Raw genomic sequence first — 19,928 nt, 5'->3', positions numbered from 1 at the left:
GGGAGGGATAAATCAGCATTATGGGATTAACAGATACAAACCACTATACATAAAATAGATAAGGAACAAGGATTTATTATATAGCACAGGGAACTATATTCAGTACCTTGTAATAACCTATAATGGAAAATAATCTGAAAATAAATATATATAACCAAATCACTTTGCTGTATACCTGAAACTAACACAATACTGTAAATCAATTATACTTCAATTTAAAAAAAGAATAACTTAGAACCTGAAAAACAAAGTCAAATAGGATATTGTTTTTACCCATAAGGATCTTATAGTACAAGCATTCCATAGAATATTGGTCAATCGATTGATTAACAGATAGCCTCCCAATCCTAAATAGCATTCCAAGCTCCAAAATAAAATTGACATGCTAGGTTTGATAAAGTTAGACACAGTTCTTCACTGCAGAATTGCTCAGAACATTTAATATGCTAAGATAGAATACAGTACACTGTATTAACCATATTTCAATCAGACTACCTAGTTTCACATGTAGGTGTTAAAATTTACCGTGGACAAGAAAGTTAACTTCTATAAATTTCAATTTCCTTATCTATAAAACGTTAAAAATTACAGTACCTATTTCATGGAGTTACTGTGAGTTTTAAGAGAATTAATACAAGTTAATTAGAATAATGCCCAGGCACAAAATTAACATTTATTCAACACTTACTATCATCATAATCATCATCACCATTATTATTAACATCCTGCTATTTGGGACATACTCAGATAACAGACTGCAAGGACTTTTTTATACCTCTCTGTGATAGACTGTCTTACTTGATCACAATTATTCATTGTCTCCCCTTGTTGTGCTTTCCTACAGAAAGAGTTTAGGAAAATCTTGCCTACAAGAACAAAGTCCAATACTTTGCAAGGAAAAAAAAGTCAAGCACCTAACATTACATTCACAATGTCTGGCATCCAACCAAAAATTATTTTTAAAAGTTCAGAATTATATTTGGTTGCATTTACAAACTTAGGAAAACACACTGAGATATTCTATTTACTTTAGACATTTCACTTTCTCACAAAAGTTTCCTAGAACTTAAAATAATCTTTCTAAATCTAATAAATTAAACACAGAAATATGGTGAGTCTTAAGTTTTCATAAATATTCATACCATGCATACAAATTTGGTAATCTTTCTATTTAACAACTACAAGAAAAAATGATTAATTATAAATTTTAAAATGGAATTAAGACTGACATGTTACTCTAACAGGCTAAGTAACAAGTATACTTTAAAAACTGGGGGAGGGTATAGCTCAAATGGTAGAGCTCATGCTTAGCATGCATGAGATCCTGGGTTCAATCCCCAGTACCTCCTCTAAAAATAAGTAAACCTAATTATCTCCTCCCCCTACCAAAAAAAAAAAAAAGGTTAAAAATATGTACTGCCTCTTTAGCATAAAACCATTCATAACATAAATTTGCTTCTCAAATATTTTTATATTTAGTTTTAAATCTCCCTATGTTTAAAAAGTTGCCCACATTCTTGAAATAGTTACATCACCCCCAAAACATGTTTGGTAATATAATTCTAGCTGATTAAGGTTTTATTACTATCAGAGATTTCAGCTAGGACATTCCTGAATTTTTCTGAAGAATTCTAATACTTACTTTGTAGGGTAGGGACTTCATAACTTCAAGACTGAGTTGATCTTACAGTCCTTGTAGCCTGCAGTCTTAGATTTAAGTTAAATGTTACTAAACTTCTCTGACATCTCACAAAATTCTTCAACCCTTATTCATATTCTTATCTCTGATTGAATTTTGTGTTTCCTCATCTTCTTGAGAGATTTAAAGCTCTCCTCATCTATGACTAAAGGTGTTTGAATTAGATAGAAACTCAACTTTTTATTCCAATCACGTAGGAACAATTACTGTAAGTATTAAAATAACATCCAAATTTTATCCTCATGGCTTTGTCTGGATTTGCCACCACATCTTCAAAATAATTAGAATAAAACAAAATTCTTTAAATATTTTCTTCCACTTAAAGGGACAAGACTAATGTTACATATAGAATCATCTTCTCTGTAATTTTTTTAAAAATGAAAAAATCTTTATTGGATGGATTCCCAGTTCTCCTTGCTAAACCATCAGACAGGGATAAGTAACATTTCAACTAGGAGGCATTCTTACCTCCTAAAACAACTAATGTTGCCAACAGTCTCTTCATAGAATCAAACAGAAAACTAAAAGCATTAAAACCCACTAACAACAAATGAAAAGAACTATTCTGCTAAGTCAGATCATCTTGGTATTTCATTTTCAGGTCAAGAGAGGAGCACCATGCCAAGCTTTTAAATTATTCTCAACATTACATCTCTGGAAGGACATTTGAAGTTGAAAAAAACACTCACCATCCTAACCCCAGAATCACTGCCCTGAATTTTCAAAGAGGGGAAAAATTTCTCAGGAAAGAAATGAAAAATAACAAGTGGGCAGTTCCTCAAAAAGTTAATGAGTTACTATATGATCCAGAAATTCCACTCATAGGTATATAACAAGAGAACTGAAAACATATATTCACACAAAAACACAAAATGTTTAAAGCAGCATTATTCATAATAGCCAAAAAAGTAGAAGCAATCCAAATATGCATCAAATGGTAAATGGATAAACAAAATATGATATAACTAACCATACAGTGGAATGTTATTCAGCCATATTATTAATCCATACAAGTAAATATTATTTATGCTCAGATGAACCTTGAAAACATATCAATTAAAAGAAACTGGATATGAATGGTCACATATTATATGATTCCATTTTTTGGAAATGTTTAGAATAGGCAAATCCATAGAGACAGAAAGTAGATTAATGGTTGCCAGTGCAGGGAGGAAGGGTTGAATGGGGAAGACAGCTAAGGGTTTCTTTTTGTGGTGATGAAAATGTTCTGGAATGAGATAAAAAGTTGCACAATCTTATGAATATGCCAAAATCTACTGAATTGTACACTTTTAAAAGGTAAGTTATATATGGCAAGTGAATTATATCTCAATTTTTAAAAATTCCAACAATGAAAAAAAAAGGAGGGGGACTATATTCTTTAAAACTGTTAATGTTATAAAAGACTAAGAACATACATGTATACATACAGAGAGATGAACAGAATAAGAGATGAAGTATATGGGGTAAAATGTTAACATTTGGTGAACATTGGTACAGTGTACACAGGATTTTTTGGGTACTATTTTATTTTTGCAATTATTCAATAAGTTTAAAATTATCTCCAAATAAAAATTTTAACATTAAAAGAAGAATGGGAAAGCCATGATAAAATAAAAATATCTAAAATTATTTTCTGCAAAAGTATTCTACTTCAACTTCCCATCAAATCTAAAATGCCCATTCCTAATGAATTAAATTATATGTTAAGTTGTATAGGACCCTCCTACCTTTTCCCTGGTTAAATTCTAATCCAATAGGGGAAAATTATGAATATACAAAAAGGGAAGGTGCTAAAACATACCTCTTTTTAGGATATATTGGTGTTTTATATATGTCATAAAATTAAAGAATTACCTTTAGAAAACCACTAATGACACAATAAGCAAGAGAAAATGCTTGATTAAAAATCAACCATAGACTTCTATATTAGTATCAAAACCTAAATGTGTCTTCCTTCTAAATGAAATGCATTTAAATGATCCTAGTCAAAACAACATTTTGTATTAATTTCTGGGCATATCATAACGGGTATTGTGGTAAGCTGAATAATGGTCCTCAAAGGCATCCACACCCTAATCTCTAGAACTAGTGCATGTTATCTTATATGGTAAAAGGGGCTTTGCAGATGTGATTAAGTCAAGGATTCTGAAACAGGGAGATTATCCTGGATTACTTGCGTGAGTCCTAAAGTAATCACAGGTGTACTTACAGTCAGGAAGCAGAGAGGAATCTGACTGCAGAAGACAAAGCAATGTGACCAGAGAAGCAGAGATCAGTAATGTGACTGCAAGCCAAGGAATGTTGGCGGCTACCAGAAGATGGTACAGGTAAGGAACGGATTTCCCCCTGAAAGCTCCAGAAGGAATCATCCCTGCTGACACCTTGACTTTAGCCCTGAATAATTGACTTATTTTGGACTCTGGCCTCCAGAACTATATGAAAATTATTTTCTGTTGTTGTACAGCAGCAATGGAAATGAATACAGGAATACAGATAAAACTTTGTGGAATTTCAAGCCTAATAAATGTCTGTGTACATTAGTACTGATTCCACAATATAGGTAAACTACAGAACAATAAGGATTAACACAGCTAAAGTGGTTCAAATTGCTATGATTCCACTTAACCGCCAAACACAACTGCCATCTTTTGATTCACAACTTTCACCTTCTATTAGATTGTTGGAAGCACTTTGCAATTACTGTTACATAATTTCATTAATAGCATTCATTATTTTCACCTGCAGTACTTCTGAAATATGTAGCTGCTATGAGTGACATTTTTATGTTAGCTGTTTCTGGGCAAACAACAAAACGATGTGCATGAAAAGTTGTAAACATTCTTTAAATGCCTTTTATAACACAACCATCAGAATTTTCTCACTAAACTGACCTGTTAGGAATCACTCTAAACTAAGATGGCACAGTGCACTGAGGAGCTTTGTAGAAGAGTGAAATGTACGATACTTTAGGTTCTACTCACATCACCACATCAAGGCAGTGATATTCTAGGATGTTCTGTAAATAACCAGGTGGCATCCCTGTTAGTCTCCACAGGACTGAAGTAACAACCTAAGGCTGACTGTTATTGCTCTTAGAGTTTATTGCTTTGCAAGCCATCTTTTTAAAGTTAACCTTGAAGAATGAGAAATGAATAAAAACTTTGCTTCCCAGGTCTTGCCTAAAAAGAGAAAAGCTGATAATTTTTCAAATCAGTAAACATCATGTACATACAAGGATTATACAGTCATGTAGTTATAAATAACTGAAAGAGTCTTTAAAATCCTATTGAAATTATGCAAACAAGAAAGAAAAAGCAACAATCACTGTATAAGTATACAGGTATTTCAGTTACTGGCCCAACTTTAGATCCTTTTAAGAGCTTTTAAAGATTGCTACATGTTTTAAGATTACTATATGAATGAATAAATAACTTTATATTTTCTCTCCAAGTCATATCAAAGCATATCATAATCTAGAGCTTAGGATACTCTCTAAACTTGCTATTTCCTCTTCTATTTTCATTTGAAATAGATCTTTTCTAGGCATATGTTGCCATTTTAATTTTTCTATGTTGATACTACTTTCTAGACATTTCCTGCTAAGGCACTCTACCATTCCAATATTTTCCTAATAATATGTCCTCACTGAAAGGATCTGTTTTTGAGGGAGAGGGTATAGCTCAGTGGTAGATTGTATGCTTAGCATGTACGAGGTCCTGGGTTCAATCCCCAGTACCTCCATTAAAAAAATAGTAAAAAATTTAAAAAAGAAAGGATTATTTTTTCGTTACAATCTATTATGTTAGTGGACAGATACTGTGGCAAAATCATTAAGAGGGATAACTGTCCTCCATTTTCCATGCATATATACCACTTCCCAAATAATTTCTACTCACATTAACTGGATAACTTTCAAAAGGAATAAAGCATTTGGTAAAGTGTTATTTATTTAACATCCACTATGTATACGGTACTATGGGGTGCTACAAAAAAAATAAAATAAAAACACAGTTTTGTCCATAAGAAGCTTATATACCCTCATAAGGGCAGGTATCATATTTACATAAAAAGCTATAATGACATGCCAAATGTAAAGAATCAATAAAGAGAAGACTCAATAAAGTGTTATAGGAATTCAGAGGAGAAAAAGGTTCCCTAAGATTAGAGAAATCTATGAATTTAGTATTGAAAAATGAGGATCCTAACCGGCCTTCATGGAGGAGAGGGGAATGATGTAAGAAAGATAAGAGAAAAATCACAGGCCGTGTATGAGAATCAGTAAATAGCTGAGTATGGCTGGAGCACAAGAGAAGGAGGAGCTGGCGGAGCTTGAGAAGGTGAGACCCCAGGAGGCCTGAATACCGGGCCAAAACTTCCACTTTGTTCACTAAGTAATAAAGATTACTTACAGTGACTACCAAAAGTCAGTAAGAGTAAACAGAGCTTTGTTTCTTCTGCCCTTTTTTGGAGAACTGGAGAGGTGAGAAAGGAAATTCCAGATTGACTTCAGATATCAGAAATCAGCACATTTTATCAGGAATAAGAGAAAGGTAGCAGGTTAAATGGATGTAGAGTGAACCTTAGTACATGTATCAAAGCTAACAAGACACGAGGGGAGCTGTTCAAAGTCATTTCCAAATATCCAAAACTCTAAGTGGGGAGTTAAGTGAGACCTTCCTCAATGTCCAGTTCTTTGAGAGCTATACAGTTCATGGCCTCTATTGATAACCAAAGCCTATGGCCACCATGAAATCCTTTTTTAATCTCTGAAGACTGCTAAGTGTTTCTGATATAGTTCAGGAATTAAACTTTGTTTCCAAGAGCTAGGCATCTCAGCAGGATGAATGGGATCTTGGAATTTAAGCCTGCCCATTCCTAATCTCTGTGTTCAGAATATCCCCAAAACTAGGCTTCCAACTGCTGGTTTTATGAGGCCCCCTAGTGTTCATAATGCAGACACTTTAGAAATTCAAACTGACACTTCAGAAACACCTTTAAATTAACTATGGAATCTATCAGTAGCCCATTAAAAATATCTTTTTAGGGAAACAAATGATACAGATGAAACGTAAAAGATACTGTTTTAATAATTCATCTGGATATTTTGAGCCAACTTTCAGAAGACAAGTAAAGGCCTAGAAAAATCAAAGTACTATTTAATAATAAAATTATCTTTCAATGAACAACTATATGGAAACAAATTGGACAACCCAGAAGAAATGGAGAAGTTTCTGGAAACATACAGTCCACCAAGAATGAATCAAGAAAAATAGACCACTTAAACAGACCGATCACTAGAAATGAAATAGAATCAGCAGTTAAAAAAAACCTCCCTACAAACAAAAGTCCAGGACCAGATGGCTTCACTGGGGAATTCTACCAAACATACAAACAACTCATACCAATCTTTCTCAAACCCTTCCAAAAGACTGAAAAAGAGGGAGTACTCCCAAACCCATCCTATGAAGCCACCATCACCCTGATACCAAAACCAAAGACACTACCAAAAAAATACATTAATTTCAAAACTATGGTATGTAATTTCACTTTTTTATTTCTTGATCTAGTTAAACTACTAATGTATCATCTGTAACACTCAAAGTACTTGAAGCTTTAGAGAACGGATTGATTAAGCTTTTAATAAGGAGAGTTTATCACTTCCAATTTTTAAAAATACAATTTAACAAGTGAGCACACACTATTTTCCTTAAAAGCTCATTTATCTTATGGAATGTCATAATATTTAGTCTGAATCATTATAACAAGTGTCACATTTATTATGACAACATTCTTCAATGGCTTCAAATGAGGAGACATCATGGTATTTAGCAAGCAGCTGAGAAATGTGTTACAAACGACTTCATGGTAATTTAAGTACCCAAGTCTATACTAAGTTAAGCTTCTCTTGATAGCTCCAAAAGTAGTAGAAAAATGACTGCCTTTATTAGGTGAAAGCCCTTTCTTCAAAAACATTTATCTGAGACTCTTCTTCAAATCAAATGTACTTTAGATTTATTCCAAAGTATACCATAAATCTGTCTGGAATCTATAAAAATATATGAGGATATGTGAATAAATGTTTGCTTCTGGCTTGGCTTATAAACCTTATTTGTATTGCTGTGGGTTTCTATTTTCATTTTTTAAAAATCTGGCATCTAAAAAAAAAATGAAACTACAACCACCTTTCAGCACTAAACCTATGTTCACAAATGACATTCATTTACACTGACAATAGTCCCAGAGTATAAATTTACATTAAAGCAATTCATTAGAGTCTATAAATATTCTCTTACTATCAACAGGAATCACATATATAAGATGGCTGCAAATTCACACAGCATTCAGGTTAATTTTCACGGTGATTTTTTGGTGGTTGTTATTAATTGCCACATTGGTTTCTGATGGGGGGAAAATCACTAAATTTCAAATACCACCATAACTTTATGTTCTGAGACAGTAACACAACAAGTGTACCAAAATCCTCTGGGTTGACTCCTCACTGCCTGCACATTGAGATGAAAAGGCAGAATTCATAGATGACAGGCCTGTGTTCAACCTTCCTACCAGTACTGGGTAACACATGTAATCTCTACGACCCTCAGTTTTCTCATCTGAAATTAGAGACGATAATCCTTATCTTCTAGAATTTTAAACTCTCTAAGAAGAGAAGACAATATGTGAGAATGACAACTCATAGTAGGTATACAACAAACAGTAGTTACTCTAACCAGCTACAACCACAGTTCTAACACAGATGAAGGCCAACATGGATTCATCACATTGCTGCAACAACATTTACTTAAAGAGACTCTGAACAACACATTATATTTAATTTCAAGTCAACTTACCAAGACAGGAGTACAAACCCTGACTTATCCAAGCTAATATGGCAAGAGTTATAAGGTCGCCAAAACTAGCAGCAATGGGTGTGGCAACATTATCAGGATTTATACCAGTCTTCTTTGAACCAACGATAACCCCAACCATTATTATTCCTAGAAAAAAGAAAGCTCATTACTTTTTGTGCCATGATTTAAAGAAAATCAATCTTCCTAAATACTGAAATTTACAGGCTAGACAAACAGCATACCAGTTCCAGTTAGACTGCTTAGATAAGCTGACTAAAGCAAACAAAACATTTTACTCTAATGCCTTAGCAAAATGTCTTTCAACAAATTCCAAGTGGGGATCACAAAAGATTTGGAAAGTTCAATGTTGCATTTAGAGATTTGAAAAGCTACTGTTACAATTTTAAAGCTAAAGTTTCAAATTTAGTAACATGCATGCCTTCAATGTAATGTATTCATGTATATCAAAGTCAAAGATTTTATTTTAACCCTTAAAGTATGAAATGTCAAGAAAGGTGAGTCATTTTTATACACATAGCACTTGGGGAGAACATCAACAAAACCAGATTTGTTTACATAGTGGTAGCCAGCAATGCTTCCTTCATTTTATTATTAAAAAGTGTTTAAGTATTAAGAAGAGAGAAGTAATTAAATTTTGAACACTGGAGACCAGAATACAAGAAGCAGTCTTTGTAAAAGATACTCTTTAAACTCAAAAGTTTCTGAGTCTGAACCTCCAACAACAGAAGATGAAAATCTGACTGTGTTCTTATACTTTTAAATCTTTATATTCTTGAATCAAAGAAACAGGAGAAAAATAGCATTTCTATCCATACTCAATTGTACAGATTTTCTCATGCCAATACATTAAGAGGATGTAGTGCAGAGAAAATTTAAGATTAGTTCATTTATGTGCTAACCATAAATCAATATGCAAGCCTATATATGGCTATAGAAAAGAACCAGACTTTCACTGCATTTTTAGACTGAAAAATGACTCAAAGGATTTTATTCTAAAGTATTCATTTTACAGATAATAAAACTGAGGTACTAAGAGTAGGTTTAAATTCTTGCCAAAGGTCATATAGCTTGTAACTGGTTTTTTTCTACTACACCATAAAGCCAAAATTATTAAAAGCAAAATTTTTGTCTTGGTTCACTGTCTCACGTCTTATATTCTGGAGGGTTTTTCAATTTAAGGACTTATCTTCCCCATGATATTATTGTAAATTTTAAAAAAAGGCGATAGAAGTTTTTTTTAATGTATTATATAATAATCAATCAAGATGTGATCATATAGAATTCTTTTTTCAAAATCAGCACCTTTTAAGACTGATGTGGAAACTTCTCCTATGACAGAATGCCATTTATATCTTTTCAGCTGAAAACAACTATTTTGTCATCATGGAGAAGTGGAAAGAGCTGGGAGGCAAGAACCAGATTTTAATTCTGATTTTTTTGTGAACAAGCTGATGAAATTGGACGAGTCCCCTTACCTGAGTACGTTTTCTCACCTACAAAAGGTGGTTAATAGTATCTGCTCTACATAAAGGTCAACTTATCATAAAGTCAGAATATGTATTATTCAAAGTAAGAAGGCTTAAGCAAATGTATTTTTAAAATCTGAATTTTTATGGTTTTAAAAACCCCAGGCAATACAAATATGTTAGACTGAAAATTTTTAAATAATTATTTCTAAATGAAACAAGATTAGAAAGAACACAGAAGCAAATAAGCCTAAAGAAACAGAGTGCTAATGCTTTAACATTTGTTTTACCAGAAATTAATTTTCCAATAGCATAACTTCACTCTGCTTTTGCCAGTGTTAACACCATTCAATTCTAGTAATTCTAATATAGAAATAAGAAACCACCCCTGGTATAATTATGTACTAAAATAAAATGCTTGAAAATATTTTGGAAGTCAAGTCTTAATTTTAATAAGATTCTCTAAATTACCAGAACCCAGACAAAAAAGTTAGCTTCGTTGTATGATCACCTGACATGAGAATTTTCCATTTTAAACTTTCCTAGTTATACAAAGTGAGAAAACGGCAATAATAAAATAAAAAGAAATCAGTTTTTATGATTATGATTCCATAAAAGTTCTCTTGTGTAAAGTTAATATTAATAAATCAATATTAAGAATGACATCCCAACAAAAAAATTATAATGTAGTTAAACTTTAAAACCTTCTGGCTCTTTAAAGTTCTATAGCCAACAATATGCTGTGTTAAGCATATGGTTATACTTATATTGCCACAGAAATAGTAAAAAAAAAAAAAATTGAAATCTGAAACTTTAAGAAATTTTAACAGAGGGACTGCTTTTGAAGCTCAAAATTCCTAGAGAACTAGTTATTTGAATGACAATTCAGTAAATCCTCTGCATTATTTCCAGAAAGGTGTTTCTCAGTTAATTTAACTTACAGGAATAAATGAATATCCAGCCTATTTTCCTGATCTTGTCTGGGAACTGTACCAGGGGACTGAAGACCGGGAGACAACCGCAGAAACTTGCTCTATACTAGGTTTACATATAATACATATAGATATATCTGAAGTGAGATATTTTAAAAGGTAGATAACTTTTCTGCTTTTTATAATGAACAAGTGTCATTTAAATAAAAACAGTTAACATGAAAAGTAATTAGAAAGTAAAAGATTGTAGGGTAGACATTTACCGATTTACTTACCCTGCAGAAGAGATGCAATGAAAGCAGTTGCCACACTGCTAGAGCACAAAAGTATGGAATGATCAAGATAGTATTTTCCCTCTGGAATCCACCCCAAAATAATTGCTGCCACAGCTGCTAGAAAGCCAACTACTGTTGCTTGAACCTTAAAAAAAAGTTTTAAATAGAGTCCAACTGAGTTATTCATTTTCAAAACACATTTTTATTTGATTCTGTAAATAGGCATACAAGTTGAGTCAGAAGAAATAAAGTATATTATTCGGTAATTGAGCTGTCTTACCTTTTGAAGAAGCTACTGCATTTTAGCTTTAAAATTCCCTGAGGTGATGGGTTCTTAAAGTGCCCTAATCTGGCAGCAGTAGGAATGGAAGGGGATCTAGGAATCTATTTTTAACAAGAACCCCAAGTGAATTTGATGGTGTAATCCACAGATCTAAGAAAATACCAACCTTAAGACTGAAAAGTACTCAATCCACACAATGGAAGCCTAACTCTAGAGGCAATACTGGCAAGAGATGGATTCTATAATTGAATGACGAGAGTTTGATTTCTGGCTATACCACTCAATCTTGTGCCAAGTTATTTAAATTCACCCACCCAACAAGCATTAATTCAGACTCTACTATGTACAAGATGTCTGCCTGGTGCTAGGCTACAACAGCAGTCAAAACAGATTTATTTCCTGCCCTCACAGAACTCTTGTCCAATGGGAGAGATGGACATTAAAAAATAACCTCACAAATAGTCACGATCCTGATTAGTGCTATAAAACTTCCACTCCTAATCTGAGAAATGGTAACAATAATATCGAACATGAAAGGGTTATTTTGAGATTTAAATGAATCAAATACAAAAAGTGCTTTCCACAGTGGTGGCACAAAGCAATCCCCACCCCCCGCAAAAAAAGACAATTTTAAAAAGTCACTATGAACTCTTAAAATCATATTCACTAAGTGTTAGAACTAAAAGAAACCCTAAAGGAATCATCTAGTTCACTGATTCTTAACTGTGTTTGTACCACGGACTCCTTTGACAATCTGGAGAAAATTTTATTGAGCCTTCCCTCCACAAAAACACAAATGCATCTATACTTGAGTAGAATTTATGGTTGATCACAGATTTTATGAAGCCATACCATGTACTGGGATCCAGGGACACAGGTAGTCTAATCTTGGCACAGAGTAAATCAATGCAAGAGCCCAGGCTAGCGAGACCAGATAGCCTAGATTCTGGTCCCAGATCTTTCATTACGGCAGATTCAGAGCTGAGATTCAAGCTGTAAGGATCACTGAATATACCAGGTGCTAAGATATTTCAGCATTCTCATACTGGTTATTCAATAATATGATATGTAAAAGCAATAAAATTAACTAATAATGTAAATTCTAGCATTGTGATTCCAAGGTTTTTCTTAGAAATAAAACACAGAGCTTTTACTTCTTGGAAATAAAATACAGAGCTAGGGAGCCTACAGAAGATATCACAGCATGCATGCGCGCGCGCGCGCACACACACACACACACACACACACACACACACACAAAGTTTAGATTAAGAAGTCTTGTTCTGTGAACCTGCAAAGGAAATGTCCAATTGCACCAAAGAGAAGAGCAAAGTCTGGGTTAAGGAGAAGGTGGGGAGGTTCACAAGAGACACAGGCCTAAACAGATGTGAGTGCCAGGGCATACCCTCCTCGTGGGGTACTGGTTCTTCATTGGGATTGGGAACTTAGCTTTATTCGACAATTTATGGACAGGTCGAGGTGGCCACTGGGTATAACTGTGAAGAAATCTATGACAGGTCATCTGCTTCGGATCCCATTTAATAGTCAGGGAAGCTGATGACAGCACAAGCCTCCTCTGTCCTTTCCATCCTTCCCTACATCCACCCTCCACAGCTCGTCACTAGAAAAGGAGCGCTGCGAGCCCATCCCACTCCTCCCTCCATGTGATCTACTCTTTCACAAGTTTTGGCTCAAGTTTTTAGATAAAGCTTCAGAGAGAGCACAACCGCCACCCCCCACCTGACCTTGCTTTCTTACTCCCCTCTGCTTTCGTCCACAGGTAAGTGGGCTCCAACCAGCTGCTGCCTTGCTGGCTGGCACCATCTGTGTCCTGATGGGCCTGTGTGGGCTTCCCTGTTTCTCATGCATCCTTGGTGGAGTGGGACAAAAATACAGACTTCAGGCTATGGTAACTAGAGTCAGTGACTCCCCGGCCATCTCTGGCTCCCATCCTAACCAACAGATGCAGGGAGACAGGAAGACAAGGGAAGGGTGGAGAATAGGAGTGAAAGGAAAAATTAAAAGCCTAGATGGAAATTATTAGAATAATTTGATAAATAATCTATAGTACAACTCACATCACTCAGTAAGAGGGTGTTTAAAGAAGAAAATGGAATATATTTTCAATTTTAATTCATACATTAATTTATAGTAGTCTACTTGTTAGATATTTTGGCTATTAGCCCTGCATAGACTTCTACAGTTTCAGGAAAACGATTATGGACATCCCTAGTGCAATACTGTGACTTAAAAGAAGAGGAAAATGAAGTGCAGGAAGGTCAAGTAAGTTAACAAAGATTATATAGCTGGTTAATGTTAGAGCTGAGATTAGATACCAGACTTTATTTCTAACCCTGTGATCTTAGAAGCAGATGCATAGATTTTTTTAAAGCCTACATTCCAAAAATTCCTTTATTTCTTTGTCTTTGAAACGTGTTACATGATATTACTTTTCTGCAACTCAACATTACGTTCCAGTTAACCTAACATTAAAATCAGTGAGCATTTCCTAAGCTCACACTTGCTAGAGAATTGTTAGAGGGCTGCAGTCTTGTATCCTGGGGATAGGAGAGGGTGGTGGGAGAGAAAGAGATATTCCCCTGAGATTAGAAGGAACTAGATACACTATTTACAACAGCCAAGACATGGAAGCAACCTAAATGCCCATCAAAATATGACTGGATAAAAAAGTTGTGGTATATCATACAATGGAAAACTTATCAGCCTTAAAAAAGAATAAAATAATGACATTTGACGCAACATGGATGGACCTGGAGATTATCATTCTAAGTAAAGTAAGTCAGATAGAGAAAGAAAAATACCATATGATGTCACTTATATGTGGAATCTTAAAAAAAAAAAAGGACACAAATAACCTTATTTACAAAACAGAGACATTCATAGACATAGAAAACAAACTTATGGTTACCAGGGGGGACAGGGAGTGGGGAGGGATAAATTGGGAGTTCGAAATTTGTATATACTACTATATACAAAATAGATAAACAAGGTCCGAATGTATAGCACAAGGAACTATATTCCATAACTTGTAATGCCCTATAATGAAAAAGATTATGAAAAGAAATATATATATGTACAAATGAATCACTATGCTGTGCACCAGAAATTAAACATTATAAGCTGACTATACTTCAATAAAAAAAGGTATCCTAGACTTAAAAAAAATTTTAAAAAGAACTAGATCATCTATATATAATTCATGTATACATAATTAACAATTTAATGTGATCATTTATAGTAACACTGAGAGCATTAACAAATTAAAGAAAACTCAGCTTAAACACACATCTGACAACGACATATCAAAAAGAGCTAAGTTTAACTAGAAGGTTTACTTTAAAAAAATCAGAGTTAAAAAAATAACACCTAAGCACTGAAGTGCTAAACACTTACTTATGGAGATATTAACTCAAATTCTGGCTCTATTACACACAAAGTAGTGTATTTATTCTGTATTTTGTATATTATATATTTTTCATATTTTGAAGAATCTGATCAGTTTCTAGAGAAATAAAACTTTCAGAAGCCATGGGTATCAATTTACTCTATCATTTTTTTCAAAGCACTAAATTATTGTTATAGGTCCCCTGAAATAATTAAATGGTAGACTTAAGAGCACTAAAATTTATTCCATTCTTAGAGACAAAACCCAAGAACTATAAACAAATATGTGTATCACTTACCTGTTTTAAAGCCAAGTTGCCAATTATTAGGTTCCACTTTTCAATGGGTGAATCCATCTTCCCAATATTTACCTGTTAAGGTGGATATTTTCATATATCACTGAATAATCTATATGCCCTCTACTCTGTTTAAATAGCATATGAAGTCTTAAAGCCAAAAATAATCCTTTAGTATATCCTATGTGCTCACACTGCAAACTAATAAAATTCTGAATTCACTACAAGTCTTTCATCTCACATTCAGCTTGCCTGAGATGCTGAGAAAAAAATTTCTTTCTACTTGATTATTAGTTCACAAGAACTAGTGAACTAGTTAGTTAGTACTATCTACCTAACCTCTGATGTTATTTTTACAACTCACATCATCAGGTGTCTATTTGTTTGTTTTTTGTTTTGGGGGAGTTGGGGGGTAATTAGGTTTATTTATTTATTTATTTAAATGGAGGTACTGGGGACTGAACCCAGGACCTCGTGCATGCTAGGCATGTATGTACTCTACCACTGAGCTATACCCTTCCCCTCATCAAGTGTCATACTAACATGCCAAACTCTGTGTACTGAGGCCCAATATAAATAATTACATAATTATGAGCTGCTAGGATTTAATCCCACATCGTGAAACATACGTAATTTGAAGAATTGACCAAAAAACCCAGATACAAACAAGTCATTCATATGTACATGATTTATATTTGAGTCATGACAAAAATTGTTATCAACAAAAAATTCATTCAGTTCACATATAAATTTTGATAATGTATCTCACTATTAAAATTTATACATCTTTTGGCTAAATGGAAGAATATTCTCTAAAAAATAATATTATTCACGTACTCAATTGCTCTGTAGGCTAAATCATACTTATCAATCTCTTAGGATTCAAAAAATATATATTCAAATCTGACAAGATTTTCTAATGCAGTCAATTGGAAAGCAATAAGCAATCATTATTAAAAATATACTGAACTGGGTTTCAATTACTCATCATCCCATTGGTCATGGAAGACAGGTGAATGGGTAAAGAGGGAGATACATAAGGGTTATTACTTATGGGTAGTTTTAATTATGGACAAACTAGAGTTTAGCTTGCTGGCTTCAGACCAAAAGATTAAGTGGGACATCAACATTTCCTGTATCAATAGGGAAAACAGATTCTGCTCTCAAACCTCACTCTGAACTGTGGTCTCAATGTATCAAGCAAATGCAAGTATTAAGATTTCTCAGTGTTTCAAAATAATTATTCCTGCTGTCTTTATTTGTATATTTCTTAACTAAGCCTAAAAATCCAAATTATTGATGAAATTTGTGTTTGTAGTTCTAGTAATCCCAATCTTCACGTTAGTGAATACGTTACAAGCAATGTTTAAAGAGTGAACTTATCTCAGGCTTAGTGTTCAAGAAATATGTATGAGAAAAATGAGTGTTATTTTTAATAGCTTTTAAAAAGATTCCTATAGGTATAGGAAGCAATCTAAAATGATTCCATGAAAAAGTACAAGTTGTCAAGACTTCAGGACTGCTTGATGATCAGTGGAGACATACAGTAACTGAGGTCCAAGAAAAGGAAGAAAGATGAGAGTGACAGAATGAATGAGTGCTATGAATTAGGTATGCAACTGTGTCAGATTCACTTGGTTTCATTACTGCCAGTGATGCCTAGAGAAACATTCCTCAAAATCCCCTTCCCTAGAGCTTCAGATTATAGTCTGCCAGTGAGAAGAACCTAAGATTTGAAAGGCAAAAATGAAGGAGAGGCTATTATTTTTGGAAGGTCTCACTGGTCAGATATGGTAAGTATTAAGACCTCTTCACTGCAAAGCACTCGTGGCTTTCTCCCCCTACTTCAGAGTTTCAGGCTGTTTCTCTGACCTTCCCATCACAGATCTTCATTTCAATTTCTCCCACATTTGTGTAAACCCAAATGGGTCTATTAAATTTCTTACTGCCACAGTACATAACATGGTTCTGTTTTCCTGACCAAACCCAAACTGACAGAGCAACTTCACACTACTCAATGAATCGCTGTATAAATGATGATGATCACAATCTCTAAGTCCCTTCTAGCCTAGAAATCTCTGAGTCTATAATCCTTTTAGTGCAAAATAAATAATTAGCAAGTTAATGGCAGATGTGAAATAAAATAATTTCATGTTTATGAAATATAATTTATGATGTGAAATTTTAAAAGCAGAATATATTCTCAAATAATAACTTCATTTTTATACAGCAAAGACTTTTAGACATAAGGATTTAAAAAATAAAATAAAACTAGAGGAATGTTGACCCATTTCCATAGCTAGGGAAGACAGTTATGGTATGGGCATGCATTTAAAGTGGGGGTGGGGATATGGGAGGACACAGAAAATTGATCTTTGTTGCCTCCATCTTGTGAAACTGTACCAAGAATTGGGCTGACCCATCCTACTGTCCAGAGGCCTAGGATGAATAAGAACCATCTACATTTTTCCAGAGAAGAAGAAGCATAAATGTTATATCTAAAGGCCTTTGTTCTACCTACGTTAATTAGATTAGTTGACCTGATGGTGCTCAACTAAAGAAACTAAGAACTTGAAAGCTGATAAAGCATAATAGAGCATGATATGATAAAGACTTCTGTGTAACTCAGATTCATTTAAATTACGTCTGTCTTAAAAGTATTAGGAAAAGAGGCCACTATTTTGGCAGAGATACCCACTAGTCTTTTAGGAAAGAGTAGAGCTGAGGTAGCCAGAGCCTGAAGGTGGTGTTACGTTTGGCCAAAACAGTGGTTTTAAATTTCTGAATCTGAGTGCCATTAGGTGGAGTCTGCAGTCTCCACTTTTTATAATTCTTAACACCTTTCCTCTTCATAAATGTATGTTATTCATTATTTATCTGACCCTCAAGTATATGAGTTATAGATAGGACTCAAGATTTATTGGGGCTAAAAATAAAAATGGGTTGGGATGACCTTGAAATTATACATATACAAATATAGTTACTACAATTGATACTAGAAAAAATATGTTTCACATGTAAGTACTTGAAACAAAAGGGTACTAGAAAATTTCCATTGAAGTACTAGTCTTAAAAAAATAAGTATTAAATATAACACCAAAAAGATAGGCATATAAAAAAATAAACCATTGTTATTTCTGGATGATGAGTTTATGGATGATTATTTTCTTCTTTGTTCTTCAGTGAATTTTTCAAATTCCCATTACTGAAAAAATAGTATTGGTATAATGAGAAATTTTATTTAAAAACACACAGTTGGTGAATTTAAAAACTGGCAGCTAGAAAAAGAAATAATCTCAGCTTTTTGTCCACATGTAGGTTCTACAATATAAGTGACATTAAAATTCAAAGAGTATTAAGATGAAGACCATAATATAAACTAATAAGACCGCTCTAAAAATAGGAGAAACTGGAAGTGAACTAAAGAATGATCTGCATACAGTAAGACACTAAACATCTGGAAGAATGAAAAAGTGGAAGGAGTAGAAGGAAAACAAAGAAATGAGAATAAAGTTGGGAAAGGCTTCTAGGAGAAAAATTTGTTTTCCTTTGAGAAGAACTAGAGAAGTGAGCATAAAATACATAGAATCCTTGAGTCTTAGCCACTGACGGTTGGTACACTTTTCTCAGAGGCTGTAAAATCTGCTCTTCTTAAGTTTTAAAAAATCGGTCAATTCTCACCTATCTAGGACACACTCGCAGTCTTGCACAAAGTAAAGATTTGACTAAACAATCTCTCTTACAAAGACCACAAATCAAAACTTAAAAATATGTAAAAAGTCCTGTAAAATATTAGTATTAATTAAAATGGTAGAAGAAAATACCATAAACGTGGAATCTAAAAGCAGTATAGAACTAAACAACTTAAAAAGCCTAAAACCTCTAAATACTATTCCCCACTCAAAAAAAACAGGGCTCCTTCGAGAAATGGCCGGTTCCAGGGCTGGGACAGGGGAAGTATAACGGTGAGCCTGGAACATCTTGTTGTGCCAGAAAGTAACAAAGTGCTCAAAAAATAGTAAGGGCATGTCAAAAGGACACAGGACTCAGTTTGAAAGGGCTTCCCCAGCCAAATCTGAGACAATGAGGGCATCAAAATGAATAATGGCAGTAATGGATTGTGACACCTTGAATAAAATAAGAGCCTATTGAGTCCACACTGTAGTTTAACGGTCAGCCAAAGATCTGGGCAGAATTCATACTCAGATTTTGGGGCCCATCTTCTCTGTGGTTCGCATACTGCTGGGATTTCCCCATAATTTCCACCTGCTCTGTCAGCTCCAAGCCTTGGTATGTAATAATTCAAGCCAATAAAACTGCAATTTTCTGCCACCATAGCTAAGCATAAGTCACAGAAGGCACTTAATTAAAAATACCAAAAACTCATAAATTTTAGCCGTGTATTTTTCTTTCAAGTATAGGCCCCTCTCATGTTTCTGCCTACTTTTCTCTTTCTTTTTTTTTTGCCAGACTCCTTGACCTCTGCCATCCCCAAACTGGTAAGACTTGGGTTTTCTGCCACATGAGGCTCAAGAACTGGGGAATTCCATCAGGCAAAGAGAACCACAAACTTTGCAAGTCTTACCCATTGTAGTTATGGTCTTTTAAGGTTAAACTCTAGCTTCTGACTGCCTTTGATCACTTTCCATTCCCTTCAAATTATTTATTATCCAGATTTTTAACTTATACTCTGGGAAAGT

At 34.0% G+C, this 19,928-nt stretch overlaps 1 protein-coding gene across 6 annotated transcripts in view; it reads right to left on the bottom strand.

Moving 5' to 3' along the window:
• Positions 1 to 19,928, bottom strand: part of SLC41A2 (solute carrier family 41 member 2) — a 104,382-nt gene that overhangs the window by 44,655 nt on the left and 39,799 nt on the right. For all 6 annotated transcript variants that reach the window (XM_032493445.1, XM_032493448.1, XM_032493446.1 and 3 more), the window contains exons 4-6: positions 15,232 to 15,303; positions 11,245 to 11,389; positions 8,551 to 8,697 (exon numbers count right to left, since the gene is read on the bottom strand). In XM_032493445.1, the coding sequence (XP_032349336.1) occupies positions 8,551 to 8,697; positions 11,245 to 11,389; positions 15,232 to 15,303 (364 nt within the window). The remainder of the gene's footprint in view (positions 1 to 8,550; positions 8,698 to 11,244; positions 11,390 to 15,231; positions 15,304 to 19,928) is intronic.

The sequence above is a fragment of the Camelus ferus genome, chromosome 12 (genome assembly GCF_009834535.1).
Source record: "Camelus ferus isolate YT-003-E chromosome 12, BCGSAC_Cfer_1.0, whole genome shotgun sequence".
Lineage (NCBI taxonomy): Eukaryota > Metazoa > Chordata > Mammalia > Artiodactyla > Camelidae > Camelus > Camelus ferus.
Note: the sequence above shows the minus strand (reverse complement) of the source record. Positions and strands in the feature narration are given on the sequence as shown.